Source organism: Pseudonaja textilis, chromosome 1 (genome assembly GCF_049901715.1).
Source record: "Pseudonaja textilis isolate UNSWEBS1 chromosome 1, rPseTex1.2, whole genome shotgun sequence".
NCBI lineage: Eukaryota > Metazoa > Chordata > Lepidosauria > Squamata > Elapidae > Pseudonaja > Pseudonaja textilis.
Genome location: NC_141990.1, coordinates 235,565,855 through 235,579,971, shown reverse-complemented (window position 1 = coordinate 235,579,971; position 14,117 = coordinate 235,565,855). Strand labels below are relative to the sequence as shown.

The following is a 14,117-nucleotide window of genomic DNA, read 5'->3' as shown; positions in this document are numbered from 1 at the left end:
CCAATAATTAAAATTAAATTATAATTAAAAATAATATAAAATATTATATTATTACTAGAATGTAAGCTATTACATTCAATTGTTTTATATTTGTCTACTAGAAAATAATACTGGATCACACAAGTTAACTGATCCATAATAATTATATTATTTGCCCTCCAGATGTTCTTCAACATGCTAGGTTGAGAATTCTGTGTTTTAGATCAGCAATTCTGGAGGACACTGGGTTATAGAAGGAAATGTTAAGCGTAGCAGTTTATAACTACTATACTACGGGATAAGATGTTAACAAAATTCATATTCTAATTAACGGTTTTCCCACAGGGAAGTGTTTCAGTACACAAGTATAATATGGCCTTCAGAAACGTAAATAAGGGCAAGATTTTTCAAACACAAAATAAGACTTGTTCGTTCCACATTTTAGACCAGGGGTTGCTGGATGAGGAACTCTGGGAGTTGAAGTCCACAAATCTTAAAGTTGCCAAGGTTGGAGACCCCTGCTCTAGACATAGAACAAGGGTCTCACAAAGGCTGATCTAATCTACCAGAAGAAGTATCAGTGCTGCTAAAAAATACAGCATTGTGAAGCTCTGTTTGGTTACCTCTAGATTCCTCCTCTGCATTTCACTTTAGCAAGAGAAGACATGTACAGTAGCTCATTATTTTACAACCTTTGGGGGAGTAGAAAATAATAGTTTTCCAATATATTTCCAAGACCCTCGGTGGTGCAGTGGTTAGAGTATAGTACTGCAAGCTACTTCTGCTGCAGCCAGCTGCCTGAAATTTGGCAGATCAAATCTCACCAGGCTCGAGGTTGACTAAACCTTCCATCCTTCAGTTGACTAAACCTTCCATCCTTCCATCCTTCAGAGGTGGGTAAAATGAGGACCCAAATTGTTGGAAGCAATCTGTAAACTGCTTAGAGAGGGCTGTAAAGCACTATAAAGTGGTATATAAATCTAAGTGCTATTGCTATATGAGCATTAAATGGAGGAGATAGTAGATAATATGGGACTTTACAACTTATAGCAAATGAAGAAACTAAAAGAATGGCACTTTGAATCCTTACAGCATTTCTGGTAGATGATCATTCAGCTGTATGAAGAACTCCACCAAAGCAAAACTAACCATTTCATTTAGCAACCTGTTCCACAGGCTCGGCTAAGGAAGTTCTTTTTAGCCAGATACTTCTTCTGGTACTGTCAAACCACAGACTTTGTTACTGCCCTCTAAGTTCACTTTTTCTTCTGTATGACAAATCTTCATATCACCCTTCATTCACCTCTTCTATAAGTTAACATATTCATGTATTTTTCTTATTCCTTGTAGAGCTTGGTTCTCAGGTTCTTTGTTATCAATGAATTTGCTCCAATTTGTCACTATCATTTTTGAATGTTGTTGCATCATAATCTTCATCAATTATTCAATGACCGTGAGTTTAATTGTAGATTAATCATAATAACAATATGCAGACAATAGTAGCATCATGAACATAAATCTCATTAAACCTTATGGGGTTTTCAAAGAAATAAGTTATCATAATATGAATGTAAGAAACTATGCTGAGTACATTATGAACACGTGGATCAGTAACTAACAGTAAATAACAGTTTATTTACAAAGTAAAAAAAGTGCATAGAGGGTGGGAGGGAAGTAACAGTTCCCGTTACTGATGCCTCTGAGGAGAATGGAATATTTATCTATGAACAGACCAGTTGGCCACCTCCAATACTGGCAAAGAACAGCATGCAATACAATCCAAAAATAGATGTGAATTGTAAGCCATTCAAATGGGTGACTCCCTAGACTAAAAAAAAAAAAATCCCTTAATGCAAACCAGAAATCATCATTAAAGCAGCAAAGCAAACCAGGAGAAGCAATAGTGATAAACACACATTACGTGGAAATCATTCTATTGAAATAATTTGACCTTCCACATTAAAGCCGTTAGGCTCATGGCCAAAACTGCAAATTGACCTGGCTGTTTCCAACATTTCCCTGGGACATCTGTGACAGATTTATACAGGAAAAACTGTATCAAATACACAGAGGCAAGCTTGTCCCGCGGAAGAAAGCAATTCATTCACCAGAAATCCAGAAAGACATGTTGTTACTTTTGCTTATTAATTAAAGCATTTTTGTATACATTAAATAAAAACTAATGTTATTCATTTAAAGTTATGATATGGTTACTTATTTGTAATCAAACTGCAGGTGACTTGAAAACACAACTGCTTAATCTGGCACGTTCCTATTTTGGAGCATTTGTACTGAGGTTTGTGCAGAGAATCACTTTTGTCTTATTAAGCAAAACTAATTTCTGTTTATGAAGTCACCAAGGATCAAGATCAACTTGAAGACTGTTATATTATAGTGGCCACACCTAGTTAATCCTGGCTAATCTCAAAGAGCTAAACAAGATCAGACATGCTATCACTTTGATGACAAGACGCAATAAATCTTAGGTCTATAAATTAGATATGAAAATTGAAAAGAATGTTCTGGAAGTAGACATTGGTAGATACTGTATTGCTGTCAAAAAAAAACACATTTACTTATTAATCATTTATATAGCCACCCATCCCCCACAAAACAACTCTGAGACATGTTCAGATTATCCCTACTTGAGTCAGCAAATATTATATTTTATTAAACTGTCTTAAGATCAGGCTATTTTATTAATCTAGCCCAGGGGTGTCAAACTCACGTCATCATGGCAGCATCACATGACATATCATGACTTTTCCTCCTTCGCTAAACTGGGCGTGGCCAGCACATGACGCACCTGGCCCACAGGCTGTGAATTTGGCAGCCCTGATCTAGCCCTATATTGTGACTTTGATAGGCAAAAGGTCTTGGACAGAGCTCTCATAGATATTCTGTAAGTCAACATATGATTCACTGCTGAGCTACAGTCACTAAAATCATTTTATGTTTTACAACAATATATGAAATATTCAGTGACAAAATATATTATGGAGTACAATCTCTCAGTTGGGTTGTTATGAATTACTATAAACTGAACTTGAAATGAACCTTGAAAACAAGCTGTGTTACAAGCTGTGTTAACTCAAATTGTTGAAGAGAACACCTGTATTATTCCTGGATAAAGCATCTAAGATAAGCAAATCCATGAATTATTCTTAAAAGGAAAAAAAAACTACAATTGTCAGAAAAGAATGTTATGTTTTGAAATTAAGAAACATTAATACGTATCCCTCAAACACTGTCATAACATGTATTGCCTGTACACTGTCAGCATAACCAAATATAATTAAACTAGATTTCAAATTGTAATTTTGAGATGTATTTGGCTGTGAGGGTTTGTTTAATCAGAATTGCAATTGCCAAACAAAGCCAGTGGTTCTATAATTATAGTATATTTATAAATATATTTCTCTAACCCCACCTCCTCCCGAGACAGCAGCAGTTAAGAGGCTGCGATCAAGAAACCATCCTCACAGCACTTGAGCCACTCTCCAATGCTCCCTCAATCCCATACTGGTGGTTTTAACTTCCAGAGCAGCTTTTTACCCAATGGCTAAGACATTTGTCCTACAAAAGATAACATCCAAATGTTCCAAAATCCTTGTGTGAAAAACAAAGCTGTAAGTGCCATAGCTAAATAAAGTAGATTAGAACTTGCAAAATTTAGTAACATATAATCCATCTAACTATACTGTAGATAAGCAATTAAAACAACATAGTAACAGAAGGTCTTCTGTTTTAAAATTGACACCTACGAAGACCATGAATGAGGATTCTAATCACAGTTCTTGCTCAGGAAATAGCCAACAGCTAATGAGAATGTACATAATCTCAATGAAATAAAAAAGCCAACATACATACCTCAAATCTCTTATTTTAGGTCTATATCATGTTTACAGCCACCACAAGAAACAGAAAATATGTGTGCGAAGTTTAGGAGTGGAAGATACAATGGAAATGCATTGTTACTGTTGACCCAGTTTGCAGTGTTAAATGCATGCTCTTGATCTGGACAGCTGCCCCAGTTTCAAGTTGCCCCAGATGGATCTCTGCAAAGGCTATCTTGGCCACTTTTATCATCTGCTTTTTAAGCAGGATGCATGAGAAATATTTTAGTTATCTAACAGATAAAGTTGTTTGGATTCCTTTGGAACTGAACTCTGATTAGGCAAGTCCTGCTGAGAAGACTGAGTCTATGTTATTAGGGGGAGAAACTGAGCCTGAAGCTCTTATTTAGAGAGGTGGGGTGCCCTAGAGATTGACACAATTGCCTCTTTTGTTTAGCATTTACTAGGTAAGGTCATCCATTGGTTTTGGAGCAGGTGTCACCACCTAAACTTCTGGACCTCAGATCAATCAAATGATGCAGTTTGTCCAATACCCAAGGGCTGTAAAGGTCTGGATGGCAAGTGAGAGTCAAGATCAAGACAAAAGAGGATATTTGGGTCACCCAAGGCCCGAAATTTCCCCCTTTTCTTTGTCCAGGATGGAGTAGGACATTCAATTCAAGACTGGGACACAATCTAGGAATTTTCCTAGACTCATTGCTCCTGCTTAAAAAGCAGATGATAAAAGTGGCCAAGATAGCCTTTGCAGAGATCCATCAGGTGCACAAGTTATGCCTGTTTGTGGATTGGGAAGTCCTTCAGATAATCATGCCCTAGTTACCTCATGTCTGTAATGTGTATTGAGGCCCTTAAAGACCACTCAGAAGTTGCAGTGGGAAGGTCAAGTTACACTATTGCTTCAGAAAATGTGTCAATTGGCTTCTGGGCAAATTTAAATAGCAATAGCACTTAGCCTTATATACTACTTCAGAGTGTTTTAAAGCTCCCTCTAAGTTTACAGAGTCAGCATATTGCCCCCAACAATCTGGGTCCTCATTTTACTGACCTTGGAAGGATGGGAGACTGAGTCAAGATCAAACTCCTGGCAGTGGGCAGAGGTAGTCTGCAATACTGCATTCTAACTACTGAGCCACCATGGCTCTTAAAGATGCTGGTTGCCACCTTTAAAGCTCTTCATGACATAGAACCTGGCTATCTGAAGAATTGTCTATTTTAAAGTAACCATATGATTTCCATCAACACCCAAAGTGGTAAAAGTAGTAGTAGAGTATAGAATTGGAGAGAACTGACATGGTCCAGGTCCAAGTCTACATAATGAGTGGTCCTTGGTGTTCTCTGAGCTTGCTTGTTTTTTTACAGACATTTCATTACCCAAACTAGGTAACATCATCAGTGCTAGGCAGTGCTAGTCAAAATAATGTCATATAATGGGAACCTAGAGGTGGGCTTTTCTGTCACAGTACCTGCTGTCTGGATAGAATCCCCACCTCTATACATCTGTATGGTCTGTATCCTGACATGATACTTTTTAAAAAGCTTTAAAAACCAAAACGGCTCCTCCCAAGAAGTCAGATGATGTGGAATTGCTCTTTGTTGTTCAGCAGAATTCTTTGTGAACAAAAGTAAAATTTGCTCAGACACAACAACATGATTTGCCTTCATATCCCCTTAAAACAGGGGTCCCCAAACTTGGCAACTTTAAGACTTGTGGACTTCCAGAATTCTCCAGCCAGCTTTTCTGGCTGAGGAAAACTGTGAATTGAAGTCCATAAGTCTTAAAGTTGCCAAGTTTGGAGATCTCTGCGTTAAAATCATGATATCTATGAAACTTGGGCTTAGATAATTATACATCTAAAATGAAAAAAACAACAACAATCCTTAGTTCCTTATCTTGTACAGCATCTATTCCTCAATATATTGGTTAAAAACTATGCTTATTAAGTAAACCATTTCCAAAATAAGTATGAATAATAACTGAAAATCTTGGACTGTTACAATATGCACAACTTGATGTTCACATATAATTGAGTATTTGTAATAGTGTTTAAAAAAACCTCCTGTTATTGGAAAGGGAAAAAATGTCAGTCATTCTTCCTTCTTCTATTATCTGCTAACAAGAATTCAGCAAACAAATATTGTACCTTCCTTTCCATGAATGGGAAATCAATCTGCTGGATCACTAGCCCTTCAACATTTCTTTTAAAATTCTATCTATTGTACTTTTCATTTTTAATTGTTTCTATTATTTATAAGCTGTTGCGAGTGGATTTTTATCCTGAAAGTAGGAAGAAATAGACAAAGATAATGCAGCTACATTAGGAACAACATCCAAGTTAATATTCCAAGATTCAAAGAGACTAACAAAATATAAAGCAATCCAACAAGATTAAGATCAATTGGGGTACTTAGCCCAGAGGGCAAAATGGCTATAACAGCTTTAAGTTATTAACATTAGGCATTTGCTCCAAGGCAACAACGGTAATAGGGAAACAGATTTACACTAAATAGGAAGTCACAGCTGAGTAAATATTTACTAAACAGCAGCTGAATACTTAGAGCAAACCATCAAGAAAGGTCACATCTCTGATTCTTCAATAAATACCTTGACTGATGTTTGCCAGATATACTTTAGAAATGCTTTACTAGTTAAAAAAAAGTACATAACAGGGGACGGTTCCTGTAGCCTGATAAGTCACATATAACCCATAGTTATTAGGAAAAAAAGTGGAGGGAACTGGAACTGCAGGAATTCTGCCCACATCTCTTCAAACATTGTCTAAAATACAAGTATACTGTCCTTTAGGAGCACAGGTGTGAGGTAACCCTCGGTAACATTTGAGATCAAAAGACAAATGCCGTTGCATCAATTCAACTGCTATGGGAATCAGCCTAATAGAGGCAATGTTAGCAGTATAGAGATTTTTTAAAAGAATAGAGCCTGCCTTTACTTCTTTATTATATTATAAATACTATATTATGAAGTATTTTATGAACAACATAAAATCTCCAATGGGATATCCAATACTTTTCCTTCCATAGTATCTTTAATGTTCATGAGATTTAAGAGACAGTTCCAGAGTTCTCAAAAACAAGAACAAAAACTCAGAAGTGGCAGAACAGTAGGAGATGAAACCTCAATTCAGATGTTGCTTCAACCATGGTTGGGGAATTAGGAATGTTCCATGGGCTTTTCTCCCTTATCCTCATCAATTGTCTCTTTCATTCAGGAGTCCTTGTGTAAAACCATAAGCTGCTAAACAAGTTGATTTAAAAGCCATAGTTTTACAAACTCTTTTCACTAAATAGTTTACCCAGTTTGGACTTCACAGCAAAATACTGTAAACACAATCCAGAAAGAGGGAAAGCAGGAACAGCATTATACGACCACATCAAAACATTTTCCTTTTCCTCAAAGCTAAGTAAAAGAATGAGATAGGTGGCCAGATAAGTGTGATAAGCAAAATAAATAAAAGCAGTTCCTCTTAATTTCATACTCAGGTGTTTGCCATACTTGTAGTTGATGTTTATTTCAACTTTGTTGATAGGAAAAGTTTTCAACTCACCTAAAAATAATAGATTAGTTGCAAGAATACAGGTGGGATGTTCAAATGCTCCGAAACATCTTATCTTTGTTCTCAGATCACCAGAAGCTGCCATGAGACAGCTGACTTACTTTGCCCCCAAAGTGCCCAAGTTTTAACTCTTGGTTTCTACAACTACAAGAATCATTTGCAATTAAACAATGTTGCATCCTTCATCTCCTTTTCCTCCAAATATTTACTGTCTTAATTAATTGCAGATTGCTCAGTTTGAAAAGAACTGGAAAGATCAACTGAAAAGAGTGAAAGACTTATGGATGTACAGAGCTATTTTAAATACCTCTCAAGAAGAATCTGCTGGTTTGTTTATTTATACTAGAGCTTAATACAAGATTAAAATGAAAAATGGGAGGACTTTTTGTATGATTGTACAATCAACATTCATACTGTTTTTCTTTTTCCATAGCCTCCAAACAAGGTTTTCCACTGACTTCACAAAGCTAATTGTTGTTCAGCTTCATAAATCTTTCTGCTTTCAGTGCCAATACAACAGATAAGTCAATGAATCCTGAGAAAGGAGTATGAGAGATCAAATTTGCCTTATGATGATTAGGTTTGAGGACACTTTTAAGGGACTCTTCTGACTTGCTTACTTACACTTTTGTTTGCTTGGAAGCCATAGAGCAGGCATGTCCAAAGTCTGGCTCGGGGGCCAATTGCGGCCCGTTTTCAAATTTCGAGCAGCCTGTGGCCTCTTCTCCAGTGGTGGGATGCGACCGGTGTAACTACCGGTTCGGTGATTTACATTTTGTGCACGTGTGTATATCGTCATCTAGCTGCCTAAACAGCTGAGCAGCACTGCGCGTGGGTACACAGCTGTTGAAAAAGCCCCTTTTTTCCTGCCTTTTCAACTGCAGCTGTGTCGCGCAAAACAGCTGCAGCTGAAAACGTAGGAAATAAAGGTCAGCTAAGAGGCCGGGCAGGCGGGTGGGCCAAAACAGCAGCAGATATAGAACTAGTTCTATGTATGCTCTCTGTTTGCTGCTTTTCAGAGCAACCGGTTCTACAGAAGTAGACAGAACTGGTTGAATCCTACCCCTGTTCTTCTCCCTTCCGGCTCAGCCTGTCACTCGTCCCCGCTGGCTGGCATTTTTCCCATTTAATGTTAATGGTTCAAAGAATGTCAGGCTGAATGGTTGGCCCCCACACACTTTCACCTCATGAAATCTGGCCCTCCTTCCAAAAGTTTGGACACCCCTGCCATAGAGTGTCTGGGGACATGATCAAACAAGAATCATGATTAAGTTCTGAATCATAATTAACATGATTTGCAACAAAGGTTAACGTCTATGCCCTCAATATTTCATTTGTCCCCAGTATAGTCACTTTTCAGTTCTGGTAAGGATAAAAATTCTTAGATTTTGCAATTCTTCCAACTGTGGTATTTAGTGAACTGCACACCCAGTATAGTTCCTGGGGACTGCTGCTTGCTATGAGAGTTCTATTATAGGAAGAATAGAGGTAAATATTTATCTAGATGTAAATCCTAACTGGTATAAAAGCACCAAGGAACAGGCTTGATTGAAATGTTATTGGCAAAGCCATTTGCAGCTGGAAATATAATTTATTTCTCCCTGCTTCTCTTCAATTTTGTAAGCACTTTTTGGCAAGTGGTTGTTTATAAGAATTTGCTAACTCATTGTGCCCAATACCAATCATAAACGCTCTACATTTATGGACTTTATTTATGCAGACTTTGTAGAAAATGAAAGAAAACATGTGTGCTAATATTAATAGGATCATTTCCCATAATAGTTCACTTTGGAAAAATGCAAAAATTATCTCACTGCATTGTTTTTCCAATGTGCTGCTTCTTTACATTTCAAGCTAATTTTAAGCCCACTCCCCATTTTTCAGAACAGAGATTTTTCTTCCCAATCACAACTATTTTATGACAGGCTACAGTATGCCTTGTTTCTCATGGAATGGCCTTAAAGTTTGTACAACTCATAAAAATGCTACGAGGAATGATCAGATCAGCCCAATGTCCTTACTTCTATTCTTGAACATGAGATTTATTTTTCTTATTCTGAGGAAATATTTAGCATGAAATTCTCTAAGTTTCACCAAAAGCTAATCCCTTCCATTTGACTCTATCCGATTCTGCTGTTGGGACTGTCAGGAAATACCATTCTTGTTTGAGAAGACAAATATATTCCAGAAAAAGGGAAACCATTTCCGAATTGTGGCCAAGAAACTAAATTTGAGTTTTTAATGAATTATCATTTTTCCCTAAGGAAATTGAAGAAACAAAATCATTTTTATAAATGAGGCAGGAAACATTATGCTTTTCTGTACCCAATGCACAAAACCCCCATAAATATATCTTAATTAGATCTTCTCTGAATGCAATGTTTCCTGACACCTGTGTGCAACATTCCTATATTTGTCTTTATAAAGTATTTGGAAGTGGACTAATGGAGGCAGAAAGAAATGGCAATAACTGCAAGCATAGTTATACTGTAGAAAATTCTATTATTAAGCAATTAATCACAAGAAAATCTGGAACTGAAAGGACAAAACTGTGAGGAAAGTTTAAGAAATCATCACAAGAAGCAGAAAACAAATGTTTGGTAACACAACAGAAGAAAAATCTGAACTGATTAATTGCACAATAATTCTTACATAGCTTTCTTGTTTCAGCTTTTTCAGCTTTTACCATTTTACTTTATAAATATTATGTCAACATACTATCAAACACTACCTAAAGATATAGATAAGGAGAAAGTGGGGAGAGATGCAGATGTTATTTTTTTTTTCTCCCCTTCCCTATTTTGGGAGGAAGAACAGAATGATATGAGATTATAGTAATTTTATCCATTTTGCTTTAGTCAATTCAATTTTTTTGGAATACATTCAGGGACTTATTCCCCAGTTTTCAACATATTGCAAATCTCTTATGCATATTTATTCATAATTCTCTCTCCATCTGTTCAATGTCTATTATAATAATAACTATAACTTCATTTGCAACTATCCCTTTTTCTGTCCTTCAACTCTTTTCTGGTACTTGATCAGAATCCTTTTAAGCCAGGACCCTTATATTTCCCAGAATCCCAAATTCAAACTGAATTTTGAGTCTGAAAAACAGAGTCCTATAACATTGTCACAGTTAGCCTCCTTGAGTGAAGCTAACGGGTAATTAATGAACTGCAGCTGGTGCATCCATGAAGACTGATCTGAGAGCCTTTCTCCACACTCACCTTTTGTCTTCAAATTTAAGATTCTAGGAACAGATTAAGTATACCAAGAGTACATGAATGTACTCTAGCCAGTCTTTATGTAACAAATCATAAAAAAAATAAGAATGAAATTTCAAGCTTAAGTTTTTTTCAAGCATATTAAATATATGATATATATGTATTCTGTCATCAAGTTCTTGGCGACTCTTATAGACCACACAGATATTCTCCATGGTGAGCTGTCCCTACTTGGGCTTCTAGGTCTTCCAATGAAGTGCTCATTGCTCCTGTAGGTGAATGTGCATGTATATGTATGCTTATTTATACATACAAAAACATACAATAGATACATCTTACGAAATAATTTTGATTGACCCAGCTGTTTATAAGTTGTTTATAAAGAACTCCCAGAGACTCCAAACCAGATGTCTGCAAATTGTCCAGCTCTTTTCACAGAATCCTGGGAATTCTATGAATCCCATTCGTTGAAAAAAATGATTGGGGAAAGCTGTTCAAGTGTTTATATCTTGTATTAAGTTAAAACACTGGGTGTTTGATTTGGGAAATAGGGCTATGTATGAAACCAGCCACCATTCGTTTATAAACTACAAATTTATTTTATAAGGCTACCTCACAATAGTGACTCTTGTTGGTGTACAAGGATACCACAACACATAAACGTATGGTTTACTTATTCAAAAAGTGATAATCACACTGGCACGAATGTAATATATGAATTTAGTTGTAATTTACTACCTCTTCTTAATCCCTTTCTTTTTCCATAGTTTAATGAAGAGTACAGGACACAGATTTAAAGAGCATCACAAAGTGAGGCAGCTTGGAAAAAGGGTAATTCTAGCATGAATAGAATAAAAGAAAATACACACTAATTGTTTTTTAAGACTGTTTATGAGTTTCCAAATATGTCTATAAGAATTCCTATGAATAAGTTTTAGCATTGTATATATATTTACATGGACATTTCTGTTTATAGAGAAAATTCAAGAAACAGACATCTTGCTATTTACTTTTAAACCCTTACTGGGTTGATGGCCTGTAAAACATTTCTATATAGATTCTCATTGAAATGGTTTAGCTGGGACAAACAGTTTCAGAGGAGCATTTAGCATATACAGATATCTTAGCCCTCTTCCTCAACAAGTACTCAACATTGCTAGCATTTGAAAGCAATTATTATAGACATTTTCACACTACGTTGCTACAAATTTTTATTTTTATCCAAGAGCAAGCGTCAAAATCTGAAGGTGAAAACTTAATTTCCTCTCCATATGAATTTTACATAATCTGTGAAGGCCTGAATTTCTTTTCTACTGGAAACCAGGGGAACTTGGAAAAACTCAAGACCTTCTGAGATTCGGGGTGTGGTTGGTGCAACAACCAAGGAGGAAAGATGAGATCATGAAAGGCAGTCTAAAAAAATGCTGTAAGTCATCCATTTTAAACCAACGGTCACATGAATATTCAATTTCTTCTTTTCTAGACACAAACACTCTTCTTCCCAATCACTTCAATTTTCATGCCGATATATGCAAATAATTTCCACAATTCATTAAATAATAGAAAGAAGCAAAATGCTAGATTTTTTTTCCTCGGACATGTTACTTTGAAAAAAACAAAAACCAAATCCCCTTAGACATTCCTATTTAAATAGCTTTCCAAAACCACCACCCCAAAATCTACGGGATACAAGCTCCCTTAAAAAAAAAAAGCCGTTTAACGAATAGGAAACTCATGCTTTCCACTAGATTTATAGAGCGGAGTTGGCACAAGGGACAAGAAGTCTCTTGGGAGATTCAAATCTGCTCCACGCAACAAAGCTCTTACAAGAGTCTCTTATTACAGATCTGCATTCGGCTGGGAGTTAGCACCAAGAATAACATAAAAGTTGGCTAAGTAGAAGTTTCAAGACGCTACAAGTCACGGTTGCACGAAACATTCACACGGCATCATCAAAGCCAAATGAGGCTTCTCTACTTTGTATGCTAAAAAAAACACCCAACAGGTTAAGGGGGAGACGTAAGAAAGAAGAGGTTTGAAAACCGGTTTTGGGGGTTTTTTTTGTGTTTTTTTTTTCCGAATCGGTGCCCGTTCGACTCTCGATTTTCCTACTCATCCACCCCATATCCAGATTGCTTTCGGGCAAACCCGGGTCCTGAGCTCTTGCTCTCTCTCTCTCTCTCTCCACGCCAAGTCCCTTTTCGGTCGATGCAGAGGATTGCTTTTCCAGGTTAAACGCGCCTTGCTTCCTGGATGAGGCGGCCATCCCTTCAACCCCGCGACAAACCGGGAGAAAAAGGCTCGCCCGGCCAGACTTCCTCGTGCACCAGGGCAGGGGTCCTCTCGGAGCCCGCTTCTTTGTTTTGCTGGTGCGAGGAAAAAAAGCCACCAGCTCACACGACATTAATCGCGGAGAGATTTCCCCCCTCCTCCTCTTCCAACCCGGGACGGAGCAAGCGAAGGCCCAGGAAGACGCCACTCACCCAGAAGACAAAATTGAAGACAAACAGCAGATATTTGATGCACTTGGTACAACCTTCCACTCCCATCGCTGCGGCGAGGATTTGGCCTCTTGTTTTGGAAAGGAGGAGCTGCGCGTCTTGTCGCTGCGAGGTCGGCGAGATATTTTACCCCCCTCTTCAGACAACCAAGCCACCCCTTCTCTCTTCCCGTGATTTCCCCTCCCTTGCTTGGGGTTGCAGACACCCTCCTTCTTGTCCCTGGCCCACTAGCCAAGTAGCTCCTCCCACTGGCTCCAGAAGCGGCGAAGCGGGGGAAAATAAGCACGCTGCCTCCTAGAGGCCGCGGCTCCGGGCGCCGCCGTCTCAACAGGCGGGGGGTGGCGGGGGAAATGAGGCTCAGTAAAAGGGAAGAAACAAGTCCGAGCCGTGGGATGCGGTCCCCGATGCGGCTTTTGGGGTGAAATCAAACCGCAGGGCTGGTTTTGTATTGGAATGGAACCACAATGTATAACCAAGGAAAAAAGTCCCCCCCCCCTCGCGTTCCCTTTCTCCAAAGGGAGGAAAAGAGGCTTGCTCGTCGCGTTTTGTTTTGTTTTGAATCCGTCCAAAGGTTTTACATTTATAAGCGATCTGCTGCCCGGCGTCCTCATGATAGTATCAATGACGAAAAGGTGAACCAATCCAAAGGATTGATCGCTGATGCAATAAAATCGTCTGTGATTGCTTTCGGTCTCTGCTATTTCATACAGAAAGCACCCTCTTCCATCCCGGAAAGCAGAACCCTCCAGGATTCAAGCAATAAGTTTGTTCGTTCAGAATTGGACCAAATATTTTCTGAGCCAGGGCCTTTTCTATGGAGCAAAAAACTCCTGTCTTGTTTTTGTTTTTCTTCCTCACTTTATTTCCCCACCAGTAGGATTATCCTCTTGTCTAATCTATGTCTATATATATCTACACCTACCTATCTATCTGTATCTACAGGTGAAACTTGAAAAATTAGAATATTGTGCAAAAGTTCAT

The 14,117-nt window shown here is 37.9% G+C and overlaps 1 protein-coding gene across 1 annotated transcript in view; it reads right to left on the bottom strand.

Moving 5' to 3' along the window:
• Nucleotides 1-13,386, bottom strand: part of CD81 (CD81 molecule) — a 65,226-nt gene extending 51,840 nt beyond the window's left edge. Inside the window, exon 1 of the mRNA XM_026706558.2 lies at nucleotides 13,119-13,386. Within this exon, the coding sequence (XP_026562343.2) occupies nucleotides 13,119-13,184 (66 nt within the window). The 5' untranslated portion in view covers nucleotides 13,185-13,386. The remainder of the gene's footprint in view (nucleotides 1-13,118) is intronic.
• Nucleotides 13,387-14,117: the final 731 nt, after the last annotated feature.